The sequence below is a fragment of the Amaranthus tricolor genome, chromosome 6, assembly GCF_026212465.1.
Source record: "Amaranthus tricolor cultivar Red isolate AtriRed21 chromosome 6, ASM2621246v1, whole genome shotgun sequence".
Classification (NCBI taxonomy): domain Eukaryota; kingdom Viridiplantae; phylum Streptophyta; class Magnoliopsida; order Caryophyllales; family Amaranthaceae; genus Amaranthus; species Amaranthus tricolor.
This window is the reverse complement of record NC_080052.1, coordinates 24,763,275-24,785,930: the sequence shown is the minus strand read 5'-3', so window position 1 is coordinate 24,785,930 and position 22,656 is coordinate 24,763,275. Positions and strand designations below refer to the sequence as shown.

The 22,656-nt window shown below is 32.6% G+C and overlaps 1 protein-coding gene across 3 annotated transcripts; it reads left to right on the top strand.

Annotated features, from left to right (window-relative positions):
- Positions 1-4,790: 4,790 nt before the first annotated feature.
- Positions 4,791-16,763, top strand: LOC130816113 (uncharacterized). 3 transcript variants are annotated; one of them, XM_057682746.1, is made up of 3 exons: positions 4,791-5,186; positions 13,825-13,900; positions 16,098-16,763. In XM_057682746.1, the coding sequence occupies exons 1-3, from the start codon at positions 4,791-4,793 to the stop codon at positions 16,217-16,219; spliced, it is 594 nt and encodes a 197-aa protein (XP_057538729.1). In that variant the 3' UTR covers positions 16,220-16,763. The 3 variants fall into 3 exon arrangements, 2 of the variants coding, with proteins under 2 accessions (XP_057538729.1, XP_057538730.1); XM_057682747.1 differs by lacking the exons at positions 13,825-13,900; positions 16,098-16,763 and adding an exon at positions 11,408-12,243; XR_009042704.1 differs by lacking the exons at positions 4,791-5,186; positions 16,098-16,763 and adding an exon at positions 13,033-13,318 and having other exon boundaries at positions 13,825-16,084.
- The last annotated feature ends 5,893 nt before the right edge of the window (positions 16,764-22,656 follow it).

Sequence of the window (22,656 nt, the reverse complement as noted above, 5' to 3'; positions counted from 1 at the left end):
TTCTTATGGAACGTGTCATTTTAATGTGGTTATCTACCGGTGGCCTTGGACAAGTCTCAAAGAGGACAACAATGGTGTTATTCTTTTTCTTTTTTTTTTGAAAATGAAAATATTATACTAGAGTCCTATGGACGTTGAAAGTTCTAACCAATTCTATTCATCTTTGTTGTGATTGTGACGTGGTTCATTCATAATTTTACTTAGTTTAGCTCATGTTGGACTCTTAATGGAGTTATGGAGTATGGGATGAAGAGATTAATTCTCAATTGTTTGTCCTGACCAAATTAAACCAAGACTTTGAAAATCATCAAAGAAGTTGTCTCCATTGACTTGGAGGCTTGGAGGATATGATATTTGTTGTGATTGCTTAGAAATCATGGTGGAAAAAGTGAAGATTGGAAGTTTGCATTTTGGTGCAAGTTTATGAGAAGTTGGTATGACTTGTTTGAATAAGCAAAATAAGGCCATTAAATTTAGCCCTTGTGACATTTTGTTTGATTGAGCCTTCACACTTGATTGAGCGCTCAAGCGAACCAAGCTTCAAAATTTTTGCTTCCGCTTCGCTTGATTAAGCAAGCCTTTTGACCGGTCGAGTGAATTCACCTTCTATTTTGTGCACGCCTTTGTTAATGCTTTTGGACCTTTGTATTATTGTCCCTCCCTACCTAAAGAGAACGTATTAAGCTTTTTATTAAGTGTATTCTTACCCTTGGACACAAAACACGTTACCCTTTGGAATACTCTCTCCATTACCTACCCTATATTGTTGCTCTACTATTGCAATTTGTTCATATTCATCTTATACTCGTCCTTAATTAAATAAATAAACATACACTAGCCTAAGTAAGATGTAAGTTGTAACCTTAATTTGGTGAACCACGGATATTTATTGTTCGTTTATTTTGTTTATTGCGCCTTTTATTTTAAAGCGCCTTTTATTTTAAGGAAAAATTACTTTGAATAATACGACCTTTAACTAATTTTCTTATAATAATACGAACTTTTGATTAACCATAAATAATACAACCTTTGATGTGAGTTTTCCACCAACATCCATTTTAATTCATTACCTGAATAACAAGTCAATTTTACCAAAAAAATAAATCAAATTAAATTAAAAAAATCTCACCCCTTCATTTCTTCTCACATGTGCACCACTCTACACAACACCCTAGCACAACCTAACTTATCCTCCCACTATCACCCCACCATTTCTTTCCATCCTTCGTCACTACAACCATCATCTCCCTCTTTCTACCATTATTGTTCTGAACACCATTAGCTGGAACCTACAAGCCCACCACCCTTGGAATTTCCTTCCCTTTAAGCCTTCACTATATTATTGATTACAAATATATCTACAAAATTGCAATTTTTTGACCTATTTAGTTACAGGGATCATTATTTGGAAGCTATATTTTAATGATGGAAGCTATATTCCCTGATAATTGTATGTTTTTTAGAACAATTAATTAAGAACTTAATCCCCTATTTTGTAATTAATCAGAGATTAAGTGTTGGTGGAGATCTATCTTTGCTATCTTGTCTAGCTATGCAGTAAGATCGTCTGAGAAGATGGTTGTTCCTGTAAAATGCAACAAGGGGTTAGCAGGGCTCGAAATGTTTTTTTGGGGACCTACTTCGACGCCCAAGTTAGTAACAGTTTGAGACAGATTGCCTACCTGGAGCATTGTGGCTGCAAAGTGGATTACTACTTAGGACTTATTTTGACGTGATGTCTTTTGTGATTAATAGCTAGCAAATGCACTTTTGTGGATTATTTATGTCAATAGTAATTACCCTCTTAGATTTATGTTTGTGCAATCATAATGCTTCTCTGAAAATCAATGTGGATCTTTGAAAATCAAATGTAATAACTCCTTCACAATAAATTACTTAGAGTTCTTTGTCTCTCTCTTAGTAGTAGTTATTAGTTAAAAATTAATTACCAATTCTTTCATTTATGAGCTCCTTGATGTGTATTTATAGTCTATATTTGTGCATGTAGAACATACCTTTGTTATTTCAACAATCCTCAAAATTCCTTTGCATGCCACTGTAATTGTTTTGGACGTGTCAAGTTCTTTTTTACTTTGGTGATTTTTCTTTTATTTTTCATGGCGCTCTTTACTTCTTCTATTAACACCTGTCTCACTAGCTTATAATGATCTTCTATAATTGACAAGTGTCTTCCAACCGCACGTGACCTTCCCATGCACTAATATTACTGATATACGTTCAATGCTCCTTCAATACTCCCAGATGAATGTTGCCAGATTACCCTCTAAACTCAGTAATACCTCTCAGATTAGTATTAAATTAATCCTCCTAAATAATTTTCTGTCATAATTATCTCTGACTAATATTTTACATATACAAATTGTATATCTTTTCTGTCATTATTACTTACCAAATTATTCTAGTTCATTAATTACATCAATCACCTCATTCCTCAACATTTCATTTTAAACGCTTCCACTTATAGATCAAGTTGAGAGGAAGATGTCAAGATGATAGTAGTTGCTGAGAGATTACTACAAATTAGTTGCTTGAGAATTAATATTAGTAAAATGTGGATATTTCTCCAGCTTGATCAACGAGTGAATTTTCATGTGAATTCTTTCATTTTGCACTTTTAAATGTAACACATCTGATAAGAATATAATTTGTCGCCATTTAACCTTTTCTAAATTTTAATTATAACTTTTATGAGCGAATATATATGATTTTTACCTATAAAATAATAAAGTACATTTGGAAGATATTTTCAACACAAAAAAATAGAGGATGTACAAATCGTTCACCTAATAATAGTATTACAAGGAAAATTTCAATTTTTCCCAAACTCTTCCATTTAAGCTGGTTATGTATATAAGCAATCTATGTTAAAATAATTTAGAAAAATCTAAGATTTTAATTAAATATAAAAATATCTAAATTAAAGAATTAAAAAATAAAAATATCTAAGATAATATAATGAAAGATCCTAGAAAAGTAATTAAAAAATAAAAATATCTAAGATATTTTAGTAAACTTGTAACTAAACTCAACACTATAAATACCCATTGATGTAATCAATTTTTTGACAATGAAGAACAATATCCATTCTACATATTCACTCATCTTCCTCTCCAAATAAATCTATTCACTATTTTACCATCTAAAATTTCCTACATTTTATATGAATACATCTAACACAAAAGTAAATAAAACTCCATCATCAGATTCAAATTCAAGTTGTAACATTTTTTAGGGATATGAGTAGTTGGAGGCGCCTTATTCATATTTTAGACTCTACTGATACTCTTTCGCTTTCTAGTTGGTGTTCTTGTTTTTGCCTATGCCTTTTATATCTTTTTATTCGTTTTTACCTAGTTTCTATTTATTTGTATGTTTTCGTTTATTTATAGGGGTGTTTTTGTCTGTTGAGATTTTTTCTTTTTTCTTTCTTTTTGAGGATTCATCTGTAGATCTTTATAGAGCCGAGAGACTCTTTGACCGCACTCTCCTTTATGGGTATAAGCAGCCATCGTCCTTTCTTCCTAAGAACTTGATCATAGCTAATCTTATAACCATGATACACTGGATATGACGATGAATGTTGGGTAATAGTGTAACAAACTCAAATCTAAAGGAGCAGTATTAAAAAAGAAGTACAATAATGCATGTGAGCTGCCTCTGAAGGTCAGAGCAGTAACTACTAATAGAAGTTCTTCCCCTTTTGTTGTTCTGTTGTAGTATTACTGTACTTAGTATTATCAGTTACACTGAATAGACCCTACATCAATACTAGTACTAACAGTACCATTCTTTATGAGGCTGTGCCATTAAATCCTTGCAGAACAGACAATGACTATATATTTTTTTTCTATTATTACTAATTTTTTTATCTGGAGTGATTCATCTTAAAGTATATAACATATTTTAGTGTCTTAGTAAATAGTATATAATAGAGTAACAGACAATGGCTATTGTATCTATTTGCAGGTTTTTCTCGTATCGAGGGTATAGTTTCTCTGGTCACTACCTTCCTTTAATTGTTTTTCCTTCTTTCTCCAAAAAATGATCATATTTAACTCTTATGAGTAATTGAAGGAGTAATTGAACCCCTATTGGAAATCCGAAAAGACAGATAAGTTTTCAACCAATAAACTATCCTATAATTCTCAACAATAACTATTAAAGTCGTCGTTGTCGTCATCATCATCTCATTGAGTTTCTGTTTTGCCCAAGACAAAGTCTGGGGAGGATGAGAAAGGAGAGGTCGTGATTGAAGGGAGCCTTTCAACTCGAGTATCACTTGACATATAAAGTCCCTCAAAGGAAATGTCTCAAAAGAAAACAAAAAGAGAACGCATAAAACACAAAACATACAAACACAACATTATTTAAAAAGACAAAATTAGTAAAATTGTAAGTAAATAAAAACGACTAAGACGCAACACTAAAAAAACTAATGACTTTAATACAAATGGATTTTTTTTTCTTCAATTTTTTTTAATAATTAGTTTGATATTTCATTTGAGGAAATTATTCCGTTGAAAGCAAAAGAGAAAAGAATTTCCTGTAAAAAGTACGTACCATCAGGGATCAGAAAAAATAAATAAATTCTAACAGTAGTATTAAGTTAAACCTATTACCTTTCACACATTTAAACCTATAAAAATGACTTTCCCTTTTATGTATCTCAAACCAAACATGGCACAAAGAATTACACTTACACATAATAATAATTCTTCTTAGATTAAAAATCTGTTCTGTTCTTCAAATTACAAATAATTAATTACAAAATGAGCACAAAAGGGATAAGAAGTAAGGTAAAAATGAGAGGATTTATGTGTCGTCATTCACCGGTAATGTGTATGTCTGATGATATAAAGTCAGTAATTGTGCCGGGAAAGAGTAATTATGGTAGAACCTCATCATCTATGCTTTCTGTTCATCATCATCATTGCCATGGAAGAATTAGGGTTAATAATAATAATAATAATCATTTAATTAAGTATTCTAAGCTTGTTAATGATGATAAAGAAATGGAGGTTTTGCTACCTTTGGGTGGAAGAGATCATGATGAGGGAGATGATGATCACCGATTATCAGTTTCTCAACAGAAACAAAAGCAGAAGCAGAAGAAGCATCAAGTATTGGAAGTGACTTCTAGGGCGGCTTCTACTCACATTTTTCAGGTATGAAAACAATTAAACAAATGATGGACTTTTTAACCTGCTTTTTCTACTCCCTCCAAAGTCCAACCCATTTTAATTGTCCCAATTGCTTGGGCACGATTATTAAGAGTGGTGTGGGGTCCATTAAAAAGGTGATAATTGGGTAAGTAGTAAAGGGTAAATAGTAAAGGGTTATTTAATTAATTAGTTTGGGTAAGTAGAGTATATGGGGGTATATTCGTAATTATGTGTGTGAATTAAGGGTATTTAGGTAAAATGAAGATTGACAAAAATAAAAATGTGACAATTGATATGGTTTTGCCAAATAAGAAAATGTGACAATTAAAAAGGTTTAAAGAAAGTATTTTTTATCAAATTATGCATTTTCATAATAGCGAGCTTAAAAAGTTAGCTTTAGATTAACCAATTATATTCAGTTAGTCAAATCAGCTAACAATGTGTCAACAATTAAACCTTCATAGCAACTAGCTTAAGAAATTGTTTTTCCAATTAATACATTCATACCAGCTAGTCAAATCAATAAAATTTATATTGACCTGAAAATTTTGTTTTAGTATTTATTTGAGTGTTCATGGCAAATAATCACGTGTTAATTGTTACATATTATATTTTTCATATATTTAAAGGTCATTACATTAAATTAAATACTCCTTCCAATCAAATATTAATTTGAGACTTCATGAAAAATAGATTAATCACGTGTAATTGTTATAAATATTAAATACTTTCACTTCAATTTCTTGTTTGTATTTAATCATCTTTTAAATACTATCTATATATGGTTTTATTTTTGTTGAGTAGGTCAAAACATATATTTTTTTCCTTGTTAAAGAAAGGCATGACAAGTAAATTTCATGCTTTTAGATATTTTGAAATACTCTCTTTATTCATTTTTGTTTGTCTACTTTATTTTTTACACGCATTTCAAAGTAAATTTAAAGCCTCAATATCTCTAAGTACACATTATAAAAAATTTTAAAAATTATATATTAAAAAACTTTGCATCAAAACAAATCTAACAAGAACCCACATAACTATATTTAATCTTAAATATATACTTTAAAATCAAATTTAAATTCCTCTCTCTTAAAAGGAAAAAACCTTAATTGGACAAAAAAAAATGAACCAAGTATGCAAGGCACACATGGTCCAAGTGCAAGCCTAATTAGCCCAGATGCTGACCAAGAGATGGAAGATGGAAGATGGAAGATGGAAGATATGATGAAGAGCAGCAAGAAACCACAACAGAACAGACAGAAATCACAACAGATCAGAACCACCAGTTGCTGATCGAACCTGCTGACCAGAAGACCTTGCAAGGCTTGGCTAGATCAGACCTGAGCTGCTTAGGGGACATGGAGGGCAAAAGCAGAATCCCCATACATGGACCTTGCTATCATGGCCCAAGATCCCTTCTAACAATCACAGGAGACCCACAAGAAAAGAGGTTAAAGGTCGTGTAGTCAGCAGATAGGCTGACAGTAGCCAACAGACCTGTATTCTCATTGTTTTGCTATTTTAAGTGTGCACAAGATTGGCACATGACCTATTAGAGCCATTATAGTTTGTTAGCCTTATTCCTTGTATTTTTAGACGTGGTTGATGACTCCCTAGGCTTATAAATAGGAAGCCTTAGACATTGTACAAACTCAGTTTTGAGATTTTCAGAAATAAAACACATTTGTTGTTTTCTTCAAAACATTGTCTATTTTGTTGAGTGAATGTAAGTCATACATTCAAACCTTCGATTTGTTAGTCATACAAATTCAAAGCTTATTCTGCATTCTACAAGGTAGTCAATCCTTGGGTTGCATTGTCCAAGATACGAAGGAGCTGAGTGCAGCCATAGGTAGGCAGTCCACCAACCGAAAAATCAAGAATCAGATTCTTGAAGTTGTTTCTGTGCATTGCTGTGAAATCATTCAAGTCATCATTGTTCAAGCCTTTGGTTATCATACTTAGGCAAATTAAGGTGTTCAAGAACCCCCTTAATTTGGTGCAAATTGGTATCAGAGCTTTGTTCGTAGAAGGGCAATAGAAGACTCACAAACACACAACCAAGACAGAAAATTAGAACATTTTCGAATTTCTGAACATTACACATCTGGTGAGATTTTTCCAATATCTATTAATTACAGCCATAAGTAATCATAGTGTGAGTTTTTTGTTGTATTTTGTTAAAAGAAATATTTGTTTTAAGGATAATGACCATTGTGTTGGGTGCATACAGCAGATTTCTGAAATTTCTGTCAGAAAGCTAAGTTTTTGTTCCCTTTGTTGCTGATTTTGTGTTTTTTTCATGTTGCTTTTTATTGTGATTATTTGTTATCATGGATGCAAGAATAAAAAATGTAGAAGAGTCTTTGAGACAGATTACTCAGGCCTTGACTAATGTAGGTCTGATTCCCACAGACAGACCCACTGCATACACAAACCTACACTTCACACCAAGGAATCAGGAGGATAGAACACTTAGGATTGACATTGCTAAATTTGATGGTTTGTCACAAGACCCTGAAGTATACATTGAATGGAAGTCAAGTCTAGATAGGTACTTTGAGTTTAAAGAGACCCCACTTGACAGACAATACAAATTGTCCAAGATTAAACTCACAAGACTAGCAGCCATATGGTTGGAGGGATTGCAAAAACAGAGAAGAAGGGAGGATAAACCTAGGATAGACAATTGGGAAAAATTGAAGAAGTATCTTAGGAAGAAGATGTCCCTTCAAACTTTAGGCAATAATTATACTTGCAATGGAATAACCTTACTCAAGGAAATAAGACTGTGGCTGAATATGTGCAAGAGTGGGAGAGATTTTCTTTGTTATGTGATGTTAATGAGATTGAGGAAATGAGGATAGCCAAGTTTTTAGGAGGATTGAGGGAAGATATAACAGAGAAACTAATGAGTACCCCTAACCTGCCTTCTGCTGAGATGTGTAGCTTAGCTATAAACTACGAGAAGTTTGCTGCTAGAAAGAAGACTAACCATCCTACACTAAGCTATAACAGGAATCCTAGAACCCAACCTTTTAAAATACCAAACAGAACACCTAGTACACCTAGGAGAGAAGGGTCAGACAGTCAAGGAAAAAGCAAGAACAAAGAGGATTTACCCTTAAAGGAAATAGTATGTTTCAAGTATCATGGGCGTGGGCATTACAAGAGTGCTTCTTCTAATGCAAGAGCATTCACTATACAGGAGTGGAGAGAAATCAACAATGACAATAGCATTAGAACCATGCTAGTTGCACAGAATGGCAAGGAGGAAGAAACTTGGCCTTCTATGAAGGAAGGAAAGCCAGATGGAACCTATAGGGTGAGTGATTCAGGAAATTTGCATAAGTATGAAGATAGTGAGGAATCTGAGTATGAGGAAGAAAGAGAGAGGGTGCTACCTGAATACAACCTTGTCATTAGGAGGAATTTTCATACTACACCTAAGTTAAGTGTTCTGACCAAAGGGAAAATATTTTTCAAACTAGGTGTATCAAAGACAAGACCTGCACACTTATCATAGATGAAGGTAGTGAGTCTAATTGCATTATTCTAGATCTAGTCAATGAGCTGAAACTTAAGACTAAACCTCACCCACACCCATATAAGCTTAAGTGGTTAGATGATAAAGCAAGTGGAGCTGTGAGCAAGCAATGTTTAGTAAGTTTCATGATTGGGTCCTATAAGGATAAGGTGATGTGTGATGTGTTGAATATGAGTGCTTGTCACCTACTACTTGGTAGACCATGGCAATATGATAGTAAGACCACACATGATGGCTTTGCTAACATCTACACTGTGAGACATAAGGGAAAACTCAAGGATTTAATTCCCTTACCACCACACAAGACCATACCCCCACCTAGTAGCCAAACCATGCAACTTATGAATAAGATAGCTTGTGTGAAAGAAATAGAGAACCAAGAGGAGGTATATTTGATGTTTACTAAAGAGGACAACCAAGAACTAGAAATTTCTGTTGAAGTTAAACCTTTATTACAAGAGTTTGCAGATGTGTTTCCTAAGGAGCCACCCCTAGGACTACCACCTATTAGAGGAATTGAACACCAAATTGACTTAATACTTGGAGCAGATTTACCTAATAGACCTGCATATAGAACCAACCCTGTTGAGAGTGAGGAGTTACAAAAACAAGTTGAAGAACTTCTACAAAGAGGCTATGTGAGAGAGAGCCTTAGCCCCTGTGCTGTTCCTACAATTTTAGTACCTAAGAAGGATGGCACATGGAGAATGTGTGTTGATAGTAGAAGTGTGAATAACATAACTGTAAAGTACAGGGTTTCCCATACCAAGGATTGATGATATGTTTGATGAATTATCAGGTGCTCAATGGTTTAACAAGATTGACCTTAGGAGTGGGTACCATCAGATTAGGATGAAAGAAGGTGATGAATGGAAAAACGCCTTCAAGACTAAATATGGGCTATATGAATGGTTGGTAATGCCCTTTGGCCTTATAGGAGCACCTAGTACATTTATGAGACTTATGAATAAAGTTTTAAGACCATTTCTAGGAAAATTCATTGTGGTATACCTAGATGACATACTTGTGTATAGCAGACAACTTAGAGAGCACTTAGACCATTTAAGACAATTGTTTGAGGTATTAAGGAAACAAAGACTTTATGGTAAACTTGAGAAATGTAATTTCCTTATGCAAGAGGTCTTTTCTTAGGTTTTATCATAGGAAGGGAAGGAATAAAGATAGATCCCTCTAAAGTTAAAGCTATAAAAACCTGGCCTACACCTGCTACCATCACTCAAGTTAGAGCTTTTCATGGGTTGGCATCTTTTTATAGGAGGTTTATTCACAATTTTAGCACCATAATGGCCCCTATCACAGAATGTATTAAGAAAGGCACATTTCAATGGACTGAGAGTACACAACAAGCTTTTGAACAAGTTAAAAATCTTATGTGTAAGGCCCCTGTGCTCAAACTTCCTGACTTTTCAAAGCCTTTGAGGTAGAATGTGATGCTTGTGGTATAGGCATAGGAGCAGCGTTGATCCAAGGAGGGAGACCTGTAGCATATTTTAGTGAGAAACTGAGTAAAGGAAGACTCAACTACTCTACTTATGATAAAGAATTCTATGCTATGGTGAGAGCTTTAGAGCACTGCGCACATTACCTTAAAGTTTAACCCTTCATAATTTACACAGATCATGAATCCCTTAAGAATATCCATGGCCAGCACAAGTTAAACTCTAGATATGCCAGATGGGTAGAGTTTCTCCAAACTTTTGATATTTTAACCAAATACAAGACAGAAAAAACTAATGTAGTTGCTGATGCTCTTAGTAGAAAACATAACTTGTTAGCCATATTAGATGCAAGAGTCTTGGGATTTGAGATGATAAAAGATCTTTATGCTTAGGACAGTGACTTCAAGGAGAAGTTATTTGCAACTTGCCTTAAAGGACCACAAGACATGTTTTGTATTCAACAAGGCTTTCTTTTCAAAGAAAATAGACTATGCATACCTAAAACAAACTTAAGGCAATTACTAGTCAAAGAGGTGCATGAGGGAAGTTTAAGAGGTCATTTTGGGATACAAAAGACCCTAGATATGCTGAGTCAACATTTTTATTGGCCAAAGATGCTTTGCACTGTTGGCAAACACATACTTAGGTGTGAAGCTTGCATCAAGGCCAAGATTACCTTTCACAAAGGGGAATACATGCCCCTACCTGTTGCCACAAAGCCTTGGGAACACCTTAGCATGGATTTTGTTATGGCCCTACCTAGGACTCAAAGGGGAAAAGATTCTATTATGGTTATAGTAGATAGGTTCTCCAAGATGGCACATTTTGTTGGTTGCAACAAGGTGGATGATGCTCAAAATATAGCTAGGTTATACTTTGCAGAGATTGTGAGATTGCATGGGGTACCTAGGACCATTGTGTCTGATAGAGACAGAAAATTTCTTAGTTGTTTCTAGAAAACCCTATGGAGAATGTTAGGCGCAAAGCTTTTGTTCAGTACATCTCACCACCCTCAGACTGATGGGCAAACAGAGGTGACTAACAAGACCTTGGGCTCAATCTTAAGAACCTTAGTGAACAAAAATCTAAGGGATTGGGATCTCAAGCTATGCCAAGCAGAGTTTGCTTACAATAGAAGTCCTAGCTATAGTACAAAGCATTCCCCTTTTACTACCTATTTCTCTAAACTTTGTTCCTAACAATGACATGTTACACAGGGATGCAATGGATCAGGCCAAGGAGATGATGAAGCTGCACAAGATCATCCAAGAGAACATTCACAAAGCCAATGCAAAATATAAAAAGAAGGCATACAAGGGTAGCAACCCCAGGCAGCAACTGGAGGAAGGAGATTTTGTGTGGGTGCACTTAAGGAAGGCACGATTTCCTCAACTAAGGAAAAACAAGCTCATGCCTAGAGCCATAGGTCCTTTCTAGATCTTACGAAAGCTGGGAGACAATGCATACAAGGTGGATCTTCCTGAGGAATACAACATCTCCAATACATTCAACGTAGGTGACCTAAAACCCTACACAGCACCTACAGAGTTGAGGACAATTCTTCTTCAAGAAGGGGGAATTGAACCAAGTATGCAAGGCACACATGGTCCAAGTGCAAGCCCAATTAGCCCAGATGCTGACCAAGAGATGGAAGATGGAAGATGGAAGATGGAAGATATGATGAAGAGCAGCAAGAAACCACAACAGAACAGACAAAAATCACAACAGATCAGAACCACCAGTTGCTGATCGAACCTGCTGACCAGAAGACCTTGCAGGGCTTGGCTAGATCAGACCTGAGCTGCTTAGGGGACATGGAGGGCAAAAGCAGAATCCCCATACATGGACCTTGCTATCATGGCCCAAGATCCCTTCTAACAATCACAAGAGACCCACAAGAAAAGAGGTTGAAGGTCGTGTAGTCAGCAGATAGGCTGACAGTAGCCAGCAGACCTCTATTCTCATTGTTTTGCTATTTATAGTGTGCACAAGATTGGCACATGACCTAATAGAGCCGTTATAGTTTGTTAGCCTTATTCCTTGTATTTTTAGACGTGGTTGATGACTCCCTAGGCTTATAAATAGGAAGCCTTAGGCATTGTACAAACTCAGTTTTGAGATTTTCAGAAATAAAACACATTTGTTGTTTTCTTCAAAACATCGTCTGTTTTGTTGAGTGAATGTTAGTCATACATTCAAACCTTTGATTTGTTAGTCACACAAATTCAAAGTTTATCCTACATTCTACAAGTTAGTCAATCCTTGGTTGCATTGTCTAAGATACGAAGAAGTTGAGTGCAGCCATAGGTAGGCAGTCCACCAACCGAAAAATCAAGAATCAGATTCTTGAAGTTGTTTCTGTGAATTGCTGTGAAATCATTCAAGTCATCATTGTTCAAGCCTTTGGTTATCACACTTAGGCAAATTAGGAAGTTCAAGAACCCCCTTAATTTGGTGCAAAAAAACTGATGAAGTAATAAGAATTTGAGTTTGAAAATTATGTGATAGCATTTTTAGACTTTTGGTAATCTACTTTGTTTTTATATATAATCAAAATTATTAAAAAAAATTTCTTTATGTTAATAAAACTTTTTGGTTAAATAAAAATGATGCATATATACTATATTATGCAGGGGTGTTCAAAAAAATTTGGTTTGCAAAATCCGACCCGGATTATCCGGTATCTGATTTTAAAAAAACGAATAATTAACCCAATTTGTCAAAAATAGGTATTTCGAACCGAGTACCCGGTTTATAAATCGGGTATTCGGGTGGATCCGGATATAATTTTTAGTAAGACCGGCTACCTGATATCCGATTTTGTGTTTTTTTTTTAATTTTAAAATGCTTCTAGCTAACCCTGGGTATTTAAATCACTCATCTAACCTAACTTTTCACTCTCTTCCCAATCCATCAGCGCCATATCTTCACTCCATCACCATATCTGACTCTCGCTTCACCTTCTTCCTCTCTTCGATTCTTCGCCTTCAGCACCGTCACCAACTCACCATCACCATCTTCACTCCATCACCATCGTCACCAGTTCAAGTGGACAGTCGACAGTCGCCTTCATCTCCATACCAGTTGACATACGTCTCGTCTTCATAATGGACTTCTGTGTATAAGAGGTAGAAGGTATTCGTATGTGCAAGAGAGGAGTCATGTGAATGTCAGTAGCATCACATAGGAAACCATTCTGATGAATATGATCAGATTAGTTTTTATGTAGACTTCTATTTTATGAGAAGAGGTTCTATTTAAGATTTGGAACTTCATATTTTGTGTGCAAATCTAGTTCTTGATTTTATATAGGAGTTATCATATGCTTCCTCCATTTTTTAATACTTGCAAGGCACTTATTGTTACACTATTTATTTAAAAGAAATAAGAAAAAAAAAACACATGTTTTAGGAAATAAACAAAACTGTGTATCCGGTTTTCGATCCGGATTAAAATTTTATGTATCTGAAAAAGCGAGTACCTGGATTTCCGGATCCAAGTCGACGCCTATCCGATTTTGAACTACCCTAATATTATGAATATAATATATATAATATAGCCATGATGATTAATTTCGGCCAAATGCATATTTTCGTATTTTTTAATGTCGTTTTTGTTAATTTAAATCGAACAGGTTGTGGTCCTAAGAGTTTCTCTACATTGCCAAGGTTGTGCTGGTAAAGTGAGGAGACATTTATCAAGGATGCAAGGTAAATCATTGTAAAACTTGAGCAAATACCTATGTGTAAATCAAAATAATTCTAACAATATTTATATTATTCTCCAGTTTCTTTAATAACTACGCTTTCTCTAAAAATCTCTTAAGAGAGAAATGTAGTTTTTAGGAAAACAGAGGCAATACATGACACGATATTATATTAAAAATTTAGTATAACAAACAAGATCTAAATAAAACATCCTGTGAATGAATAACTCAAATTGTTGTTGTTGAGTTAAGAACAAAATCACATATTGATGATGATGTACTCGAACACTTGGTGGGGCAAGTTATGACTTGCATTGATGTGGGCAATGATAAGGTCAAGGACTCTCATCCATAAGACTAGGTTAATGTGAAAAATGTGAAGAAATAGGGGTTGCTCAATCGAGCAGAAAGTTATCTGATGCTTCGCTCTATAGAGTGGATAAGTTGCTTAGTTGGGCAAAGTTGTCAAAAAGTTTGGTTTTTATGCTCTCATGTGTGAATCTTTTTGGGGAATACTAGCTAGGTTGGCTTCTTATATTTTTTGGGCTTATATAAGGGGCTCAATAAGAAGTATAATTGCAAACAATATTGTTTTAATGTTTGAGATGGATTAATAATCCTTGGAATTTTGGAGGGGGAAGAAAATAAGTGAGGTAAGAAGGTTTACATCCCATTATTTGATGGTGAAATGATAATTTCAGTGGGAAAACGTCAAATTGATGAAGGTATTGATGAAGCTCTAAAGAGACAAAGCTCACTAGTATGGATAAGGAAAAGTGATTCTCCATTACTCCTAATATTAAGTATAACTACTTAAAAGGAGACTAAGCTTAGTTTGTTTTTGGATAAAATTCAAGCAGTTTATTCTTCTAAGTCTTTGACAAATAAACTTTAGGTGGAAATTGTATCAACATGCAAAGGAAAATATATAAGCATTTAAAAATTCCAAGCTCTGGACCGGAGGCACTTACATTTGAAAATAAGTTAAAATATAGTTTAATGTATGCTTTTTTTTTGATAATTTTACTTATCTATTTTAAAAATTTCTGCAACACACAACTATTTTGCGAACTGACCCAGTACAACTTACCGCCTACCTATTTATAGTCCAGCCCAAAATAAATTTATTCAGCCCAACTTAAATTGATATCACGATAGTCTAACTCAATGTTGGCTGTTGCAGCCCAAACCTGAGTCAAACACATACATCAAACCAAAACTGAAACCCAACGAGAAAGTATAAATTAAAACATTTGTGAAACAGCTACACTTATGACTTATGAGAGATTGTCTCTCAAAGAGACGATCTCAAAATAAAAGGCTCACATTTTTATTTTCTCTTTAATTTGTATTAATTGGCTAAATAGCCCATATATCTAATGTGTCTTTCGGAGAAACCGTCTCTCATAACAATTTGTGTTTTTGAAACAATAGAGAAGTTTTTTATTTTGTATTATATTGTTCATTTAGCTAGGCTCTTGAGAGATCGTCTTTTTGGGAGACGTATCTTAAGCCCAGCCCATTAAAGATTAATGTCTATTTATCGTATTCTTAATGTCTACTTTCAATATCTTAAATATCTAAATACATCATTCTTAATGTCTACATATAATATTTTATAAAATATATAATGGATCGGCCCAATCTTTCAAAAAGATTGTTTCTCACAAGAATTTTTTTTTTATTTATTTTTTATTATAAGGTAAGTAAATAAACGTAAGTTGACGGAAGAGGACGGCCAAGTCAAATTGAGACTTGAATCCTTGCATGAGAATACTTTCTATAACAACTAACAAGACCCGATTCATAGAAATTTCAAGACCATTACAATCGCTTCCTTAATGATTTAGATCACCTACGCAAAAAAGTTTCATCCATTTTTCACAAAACTAAGATCAAACTCTATTTTATTAATTGTGAAAATTCAAATACTAAATAATTATTCCCAAAAATTTTGAAACCCCATATTAAGCAATTGTTTTTATGTTTATAGAATTGGTGAAATAGACCCGAACTAAAAATGACTCAATAATTTTTTTCTGTCAAAAAATTTTGACTGGTTGTTTCGACAAATTTTTTGACCAATAAAATGCTTTCAATAATTTCCTTAACTATCATAATGATTCCCTAAGAAAGATTTGCCCTACTTAAATGATTCATTTAATAATAAGTCATTAATTAATTAATTTTTTTCATAACAGGTGTTACATCTTTTAGCATAGACTTGGAAACAAAAAGGGTGACTGTTATGGGGAATGTTTCACCATCAAGAGTACTTGAAAGCGTTTCCAAGGTCAAGAGGGCTGAGTTCTGGAATTGTTGATTAAACTTTGATTTTCTGTCTAATTATCCCATTTTATTTTTTTCAAGTTTTATTTAATTAGTTTGCATTTACTACTATTATAACTAATCCTTTTTAGTTTTTATAATCCATTTCAAGAATGAGCTTAAGTCTAACATATATATATCAGTTGTTCAACAATTTGGAAGATTGGTTTTTGCTTTATTAATTTGGATGGATCCAATTGGCTGAGATATGAAGGATAAAGAATTTTTTCATTTGACTTATAAATGGGTATTTGATGGAATTCATAGTCATAGTTATCAATTCAGTATTCCTTATAAGTTATAAATTAGGATTCGCAGAGGAGAAAGATAGTAGACATATTATACCCGTATCCCTCCAAAGAAAGAGCAAAGACAAAAGTGCACACTAAAATATGTTATTCATAGATGTTGTGGGACTATTTTAGTATGGTTTATGTCCAATTTGTACTTTGAAGTGAAATATGTAATTACTTACTCCTAGTACATTTGATGCAAGGAATAATTATTTGGTGTCTTTGGGAATGATTTATAGTTAATTTTTGGATAATGATGCTAGAGATGCTATTAGCCTATTAGTAGGTTAGGGTTAATTTCAAATTGTAAAATATAAGGTAAGTTTCAAAGGTTTGCAAAACACAAAAGATTTTGCAATGTTTGAAGTGGAAGATGAAAGTTGAGAAAGTTAGCTTTTCAATGCCTTATTTTAATAATCGATTAAGAAATGAAAAAAGTTTGAAATTTATTGTTCACGTGAAAATCAAAATTAATCGGTAGAAACAAAATTTGGATGTGTTTATATGCTTTGTTAAAGTAGTTAATGAGTACTTGAATTGTTTGTCTCAATCATGTTACAAACAAAAGTGTTTTATTAGGATTTTGTGGCTTAACTTATGGAGGTGATATAGGAAATCAAAGTCGAGGTTCATATTTATTTTGGGTGATACAATATATAGTTGGCTATCTTATGTGACGATAATGTCTATAATCGAAGTGGTTTTCTATGGCTATTGCGGAATCCTTAAAAGATAGCAATCATTGTTATTAAAATTATTATTGGAACACGTACGATACACATTGACATGTAATATCTCCACTCGGGATGAGATAGAGAAAGAGTGGTTGAATTTGGTGATGAAGACAACAATAAATCATTGTTATTAAAATTATTATTGGAACACGTACGATACACATGGACATGTAATATCTCCATTCGGGATAAGATAGAGAAAGAGTGGTTGAATTTGGTGATGAAAACAACAATGAAATCATTGTTGTTAAAATTATAATTTTGTTCCACGATTCAACTATTCGGAAACAGATGAGTGATTTGAATCGTGAGAGGAATAGTCATGCAAGATGGGAGAATCTTACAATTCTAATTGAAGTAACATTTTTATTATTAGATAGGGTAAAAGAGAAACTTTTAATTTTTCTTTTTCCTTAAATTTATTGTAGCTTTTAATTATTAACTTTCACAATAATTTTTGATGCATTTCATAACCCAAGAGTAATTGTGATATAAAGTTGTGATTTAAAAAATTTCTAATTTTTAATGATTTGTGATAGTATAAAGGGCTCAAAAACAAGTAATTCAATCTTATTCTGATCAAACTATATTATATTTAATTTTACACACTTGTTGATGCATTAATTTAATTCTTACTATCTCTAATTCTAAATAATTAAAAATTATAAAAACTTTGTATAAATAAAATTTATATTTCAATGAATCAACCAAGATATCACATCACTATATTTTAACTTATATATTGAGAATAAAATACAAATCATGTGTTATTGATGAACAATGTCAAAAAACAAATGGAACATTTCATTGGAATAAGAGGAAGTATCTAAGTATTTAATATTCCATAATTTAGAAGGTTTTGTACAATCAATCACCATGCAGATGTTCAAAATTAGATCATGTTCAAAGCAAATCCGTCTTGATTATTTGACATTTTTCCAACTGTGTATATTGAACCCCACTTTAAAAATAAGCTTATAATGATACAAAAACTAATAACAACACAAAAATGAATTTACAGCCAATTTAAAGCACCTAATCCAAAATTGAACCGAGGGAAATTAAAAAACACATGTAGTGGTACTCCGATCCGATGGATCCATGCACAGAGAATCGAAGTGATCGATGATCAAAATAACAGCAGGCAGAGACATACATGAAATAAAAGATGAGTCTAAGAAGAAGACAACATGATAAGAGACAAATAAACACATGGCACACAAGGGCTGGCGGAAATGGCTGGTGCCTATGATGGATCGAGCAGACTGATATATGCACGTACCAATTGGCCATTCTCATCTTTTTTTCTGTTTTTTTGGGTACAAGCAAGCTACCTATTCGGGCTCATCTCCCCTTTATTATTATTCTTTTTCGTTTTGATCGAGAATCTCCATTCCCCTTTCATTTTCATTTTTATAAATTATAATCAATATCATTTGATTTTCTCATTGATAGTAAGTTAACCCAATATTAAGAAGTGCATGCACATTGTATTTTCCGATTTTATGTTGCTGTTGACCGTAAGTATAGTCTGATTGAACAAGGTACTTGATCCGACAGTTTCGATTAACTTGGACCCTAATTGATTATTCAATATTTTTGATAGTTTTTCAACACTTTATAAGTCATTGGACCTCATTCCATCGCAATATGGTTTTTGGACGATATTTCCTTAACTTGACTTATAATTTTATGAAGTGCGTGTACCTCATATTTTCCTGATTTTACGCTAACATCTTAATTTCGATTAATAATGTAAATTTTGGACAACTCTTGCTCAGGTTTAATTTTTTCTTTTTCATTAAAAGTGATTACTGAAATCATGTTGATAGGTCTTCTGATTTTGTCCAAAGTCTGCAAAATCATGTTTATAAACAAAAAATTATGATTGGTAATACTTAGTGACTAGTGTTATATAATTGGTGCAACAATTGGTGAAACGTTGCACTAGAGGTGTCCATGGCTCTTCAAAAGCCACTAGAAATATGTTGACTTCTGTCCCTAAAAGTTTTGATTTCAATTATTACAGATTTTTTCATTTCTTTGAATGTTAATTGTTAAACATTGTTTGTTAATTCATGGTTAATGGTTATACAATACTTCAAACCATATTTGTAGATCAATTTAGGGGTTTTTTGTTTAATTAGTGGTAAATTTCAAAATTTAGGGTTTATATTTATTTTCTAGGAATTTATTAGAGTTTTAATTGATTAGTAATTTAATTCTACAATTGATTTAGGTGCTGTAGTGGGGATTCATTTGAAGATTCTGATTAGTGATTCAAATTAACTCCTCCGATATCTACCCATTTCAAATTCTGTATTTTATCCAAAACTATCTCCAATTTCTCCAATTTCAATCACTCTGCCATCATATTCTCCCATTTGGAGTGCTATAATGGGATTCATCTGAAGATTTTGACAAGCTTAAGGTAATCGATCAGATTAACTTAAATTTTGCTGAAGCAAGGAAATAGATTGAGGCAGCTATGGAGTCTAAAGAAAGTATTTACTTCAAATCTTCAATAAAGAAGTTGAGTTTGCTAGAGTGGCAGTTAAGAAGGTGCAAGTTATGTTTGATGAATTGTTGGGGAAGTTGCAGGCCAAGAATAAAGAAGCTTTTGTAGTTTCCGTATATGAAAACTCAATGTAGACAATAACCCTAATTACCGTATTTAACATTGACGATTTAAATTTTTTTATATTATAGATATCAATATCGACATCATTTAATTATATTCTAGATCCGGCCCTGTCTATAACTAATTAATATCTATGTTGGATGCTTCTTTAAAATAAAAGATAATTAGCACACCGATTTATATAGTCTTAACAATATAATTTTTAAAATTTTTCACAAGTATTATAAAAGGATATTATCATCAATATGTATCACAAAAATGCTAAGGACTAACCTAGTTTATCATATACTCTTATAATTAAAGGTGTTCATTAGGGTCATTGGATTGATTTCAGCTTAGGTGTTTTGAGTCAGATCAAACTTGAAATTTACGTCAATATTAATTTTTGCATCATTGTAAATTTATTTTGAAAGTCAAATCTCTTATTAAAAATCGGCTCAATATTATATGAGATGTAATAACACCTGTACGAATAATATTGAGTTGTTGACAAGAGAGGAGAAAAACTTACAATTCTTTTAAAAAAAAAAAAAAAGACAAAACCTAATATAAATTAACCCCACTTTCTTTTTTTTCTCTTTTCAACTAGCATAATTTTGTTACTTCTAATGTGAACCACCATGAATGCCACTTGATAGGCCCCACAACAACCAGCTTCTCATTTTTTTTTGGCACCACTTTTGAGACTCCACCTCATAGTGAGGTTGGAATAGTAAAGTTGGACGGCCATAAACGACACATTTTCGTTGTAATAAGGATAGTTAGCATGGATTAGATTGTGATTGTCTTCTAGCATTTTAAGTAAACAAGACAACTTCAATTATCTTAGTACTCGTTTTGTTAATATGCCCAAAAACAATACTATAGTACTCCTATAGCCTATTGGCTATCTGGGAAAACTCTAGTGCAGCTATTACATGCTTAAATTATAAATTAAAATTTTAAAAGCTGGTATGGTAGAATTGGTAGAATGACGTTTCGGTGTTAATATTTCAGATTTAAATTTTAATTTTTAATTTTTATATTAGATTACTGATATAAATCTATTTTTTATTACTTAGAGTCATATGAAATTCTTTTTAGTTTTACACTTTATTTCTAAGGATAATTCTATAAGCAATTAACACACCTTGATAATATTCGTCATCGTTATTTATTCTTACATACTGATTTTAAATGATTAAAATGTAATTTTAAATATTTAAATTAGCAAAAGACCTTTAAAAAAGTTTAAGTATTTTTTATCGTAAATTAATAAATACTTTAAGCTTATCATCAATAATCTCAAGTTTAAAATTAATGTTTTATGAATTTTTATTTGATTAAATGTATGTAATGATTAGCTTTAAAGTCAGCTATTATAAACTTAACCTTATTTTTTTGTAGTCTCAAACTCAATTAACTTTATTTATCAAGAGTCTTGTGAGCAATTTTAAAACTTATACTACTTTAAAAATCTTACGCTAAATTTTTATTATTTATCAAAATTGCATTCACAAATGTTGTTTTTCACGTCACCAATGTTACTCCAATGAACAAGGATCATAACAAAACTGATTTCCCCTTTTTGAGCAAACTCATGTGTAACACACATAGATGATAAACCTAATATGCCAAGACTAATTTCTTTTATATATATATATATATATATATATATATATATATATATATATATATATAAAGATAATTAAAATAAATTAAATAAAAATAATAAAATAGAAAGAAAGGAACAAAAAACGAAAGGAAAAGCTTTAAATCAAAGCTTTTATGTATCTCTCATTCTGTGTTAGGATCAGTAAGAAGTGCTGCAATAAGCAAGCATGGGTTTTGGAGAAAGGCTGTTGAAAAGCTAGCTAGCGAGGGACTCAGGGAGTAGGTCTGTTATTATTATTCTTGACTACTTTTTCTTTTTTTATTTTTTATAAAAGTAATTTTGACGGAATTATGCTTGACTGTTAGCGGTGGGAATCTCTTAGGAAAAAACTGCTATATTATGAAAGAAAGAATAATAAAAAAGGACCACATGTACATAGTACCAGTACTTTATGTATACTTCATTCATTCTTTAAAGTATTTTACTCCTTCCTATTCGACTTATCTGTCCCATTTTCTTTTATGGTCAAGTCATCTTAATTGTTCTATTTTTATTTTTGGTATGGGTTTTTGACTTTTATACCCTTAATAGTTTTATCCTATTTTCAATTATACCCTCCATTACCCATACTAATTTTCCTCCCTTACATTAAAAACCCATAATACCACTCTCTTTTCTACCCTTAGGGTCTCACTTTTGACTCTCCTTAAAATCCGTGAAAAGTCAAATGGGACTCTTAAGGTGAATAGGAGGTAATATTATTTTATAAGAAAATTTAATTTTAAAAATTCTATATTTGGCTCGTTGACTTTTAAAAATTTCTGTAACATCCTTAAAATAGGTAGTATTTTTGAAAACACCTTTAATGAAAAACATGAGCCAAAACCTACTCATTGGAATGTTACCGCCACATCTATTTCTAATAAAATAAATGTAAGGCTTAACGACTAAGAAATAACTTAATAACTTTAAATCCAACAAAGGGTTTTACAACATAAGAAAAGACTGAAACGCAATCTATGTCCATATAAAATTTAAACAACTTAAGGTAAAATTTAAACTGAAATACGACTCTAATAAAAGCTATGTTTCTAGTGATCCTCATTCCATGATTCTCATGCAATCAATAACCTGCAACATAAGAATGCAAAAAAAAAACAAAGGAAAAAT

What these genes read in the sequence shown, in the direction of transcription:
- LOC130816113 (XM_057682746.1), top strand. Translation starts at nt 4,791, where the DNA reads ATGAGCACAAAAGGGATAAGAAGTAAGGTAAAAATGAGAGGATTTATG. An exon ending in CTTCTACTCACATTTTTCAG is followed by an intron (nt 5,187 to 13,824) that starts GTATGAAAACAA and finishes TAAATCGAACAG; the next exon opens with GTTGTGGTCCTAAGAGTTTC. An exon ending in ACATTTATCAAGGATGCAAG is followed by an intron (nt 13,901 to 16,097) that starts GTAAATCATTGT and finishes TTTTCATAACAG; the next exon opens with GTGTTACATCTTTTAGCATA.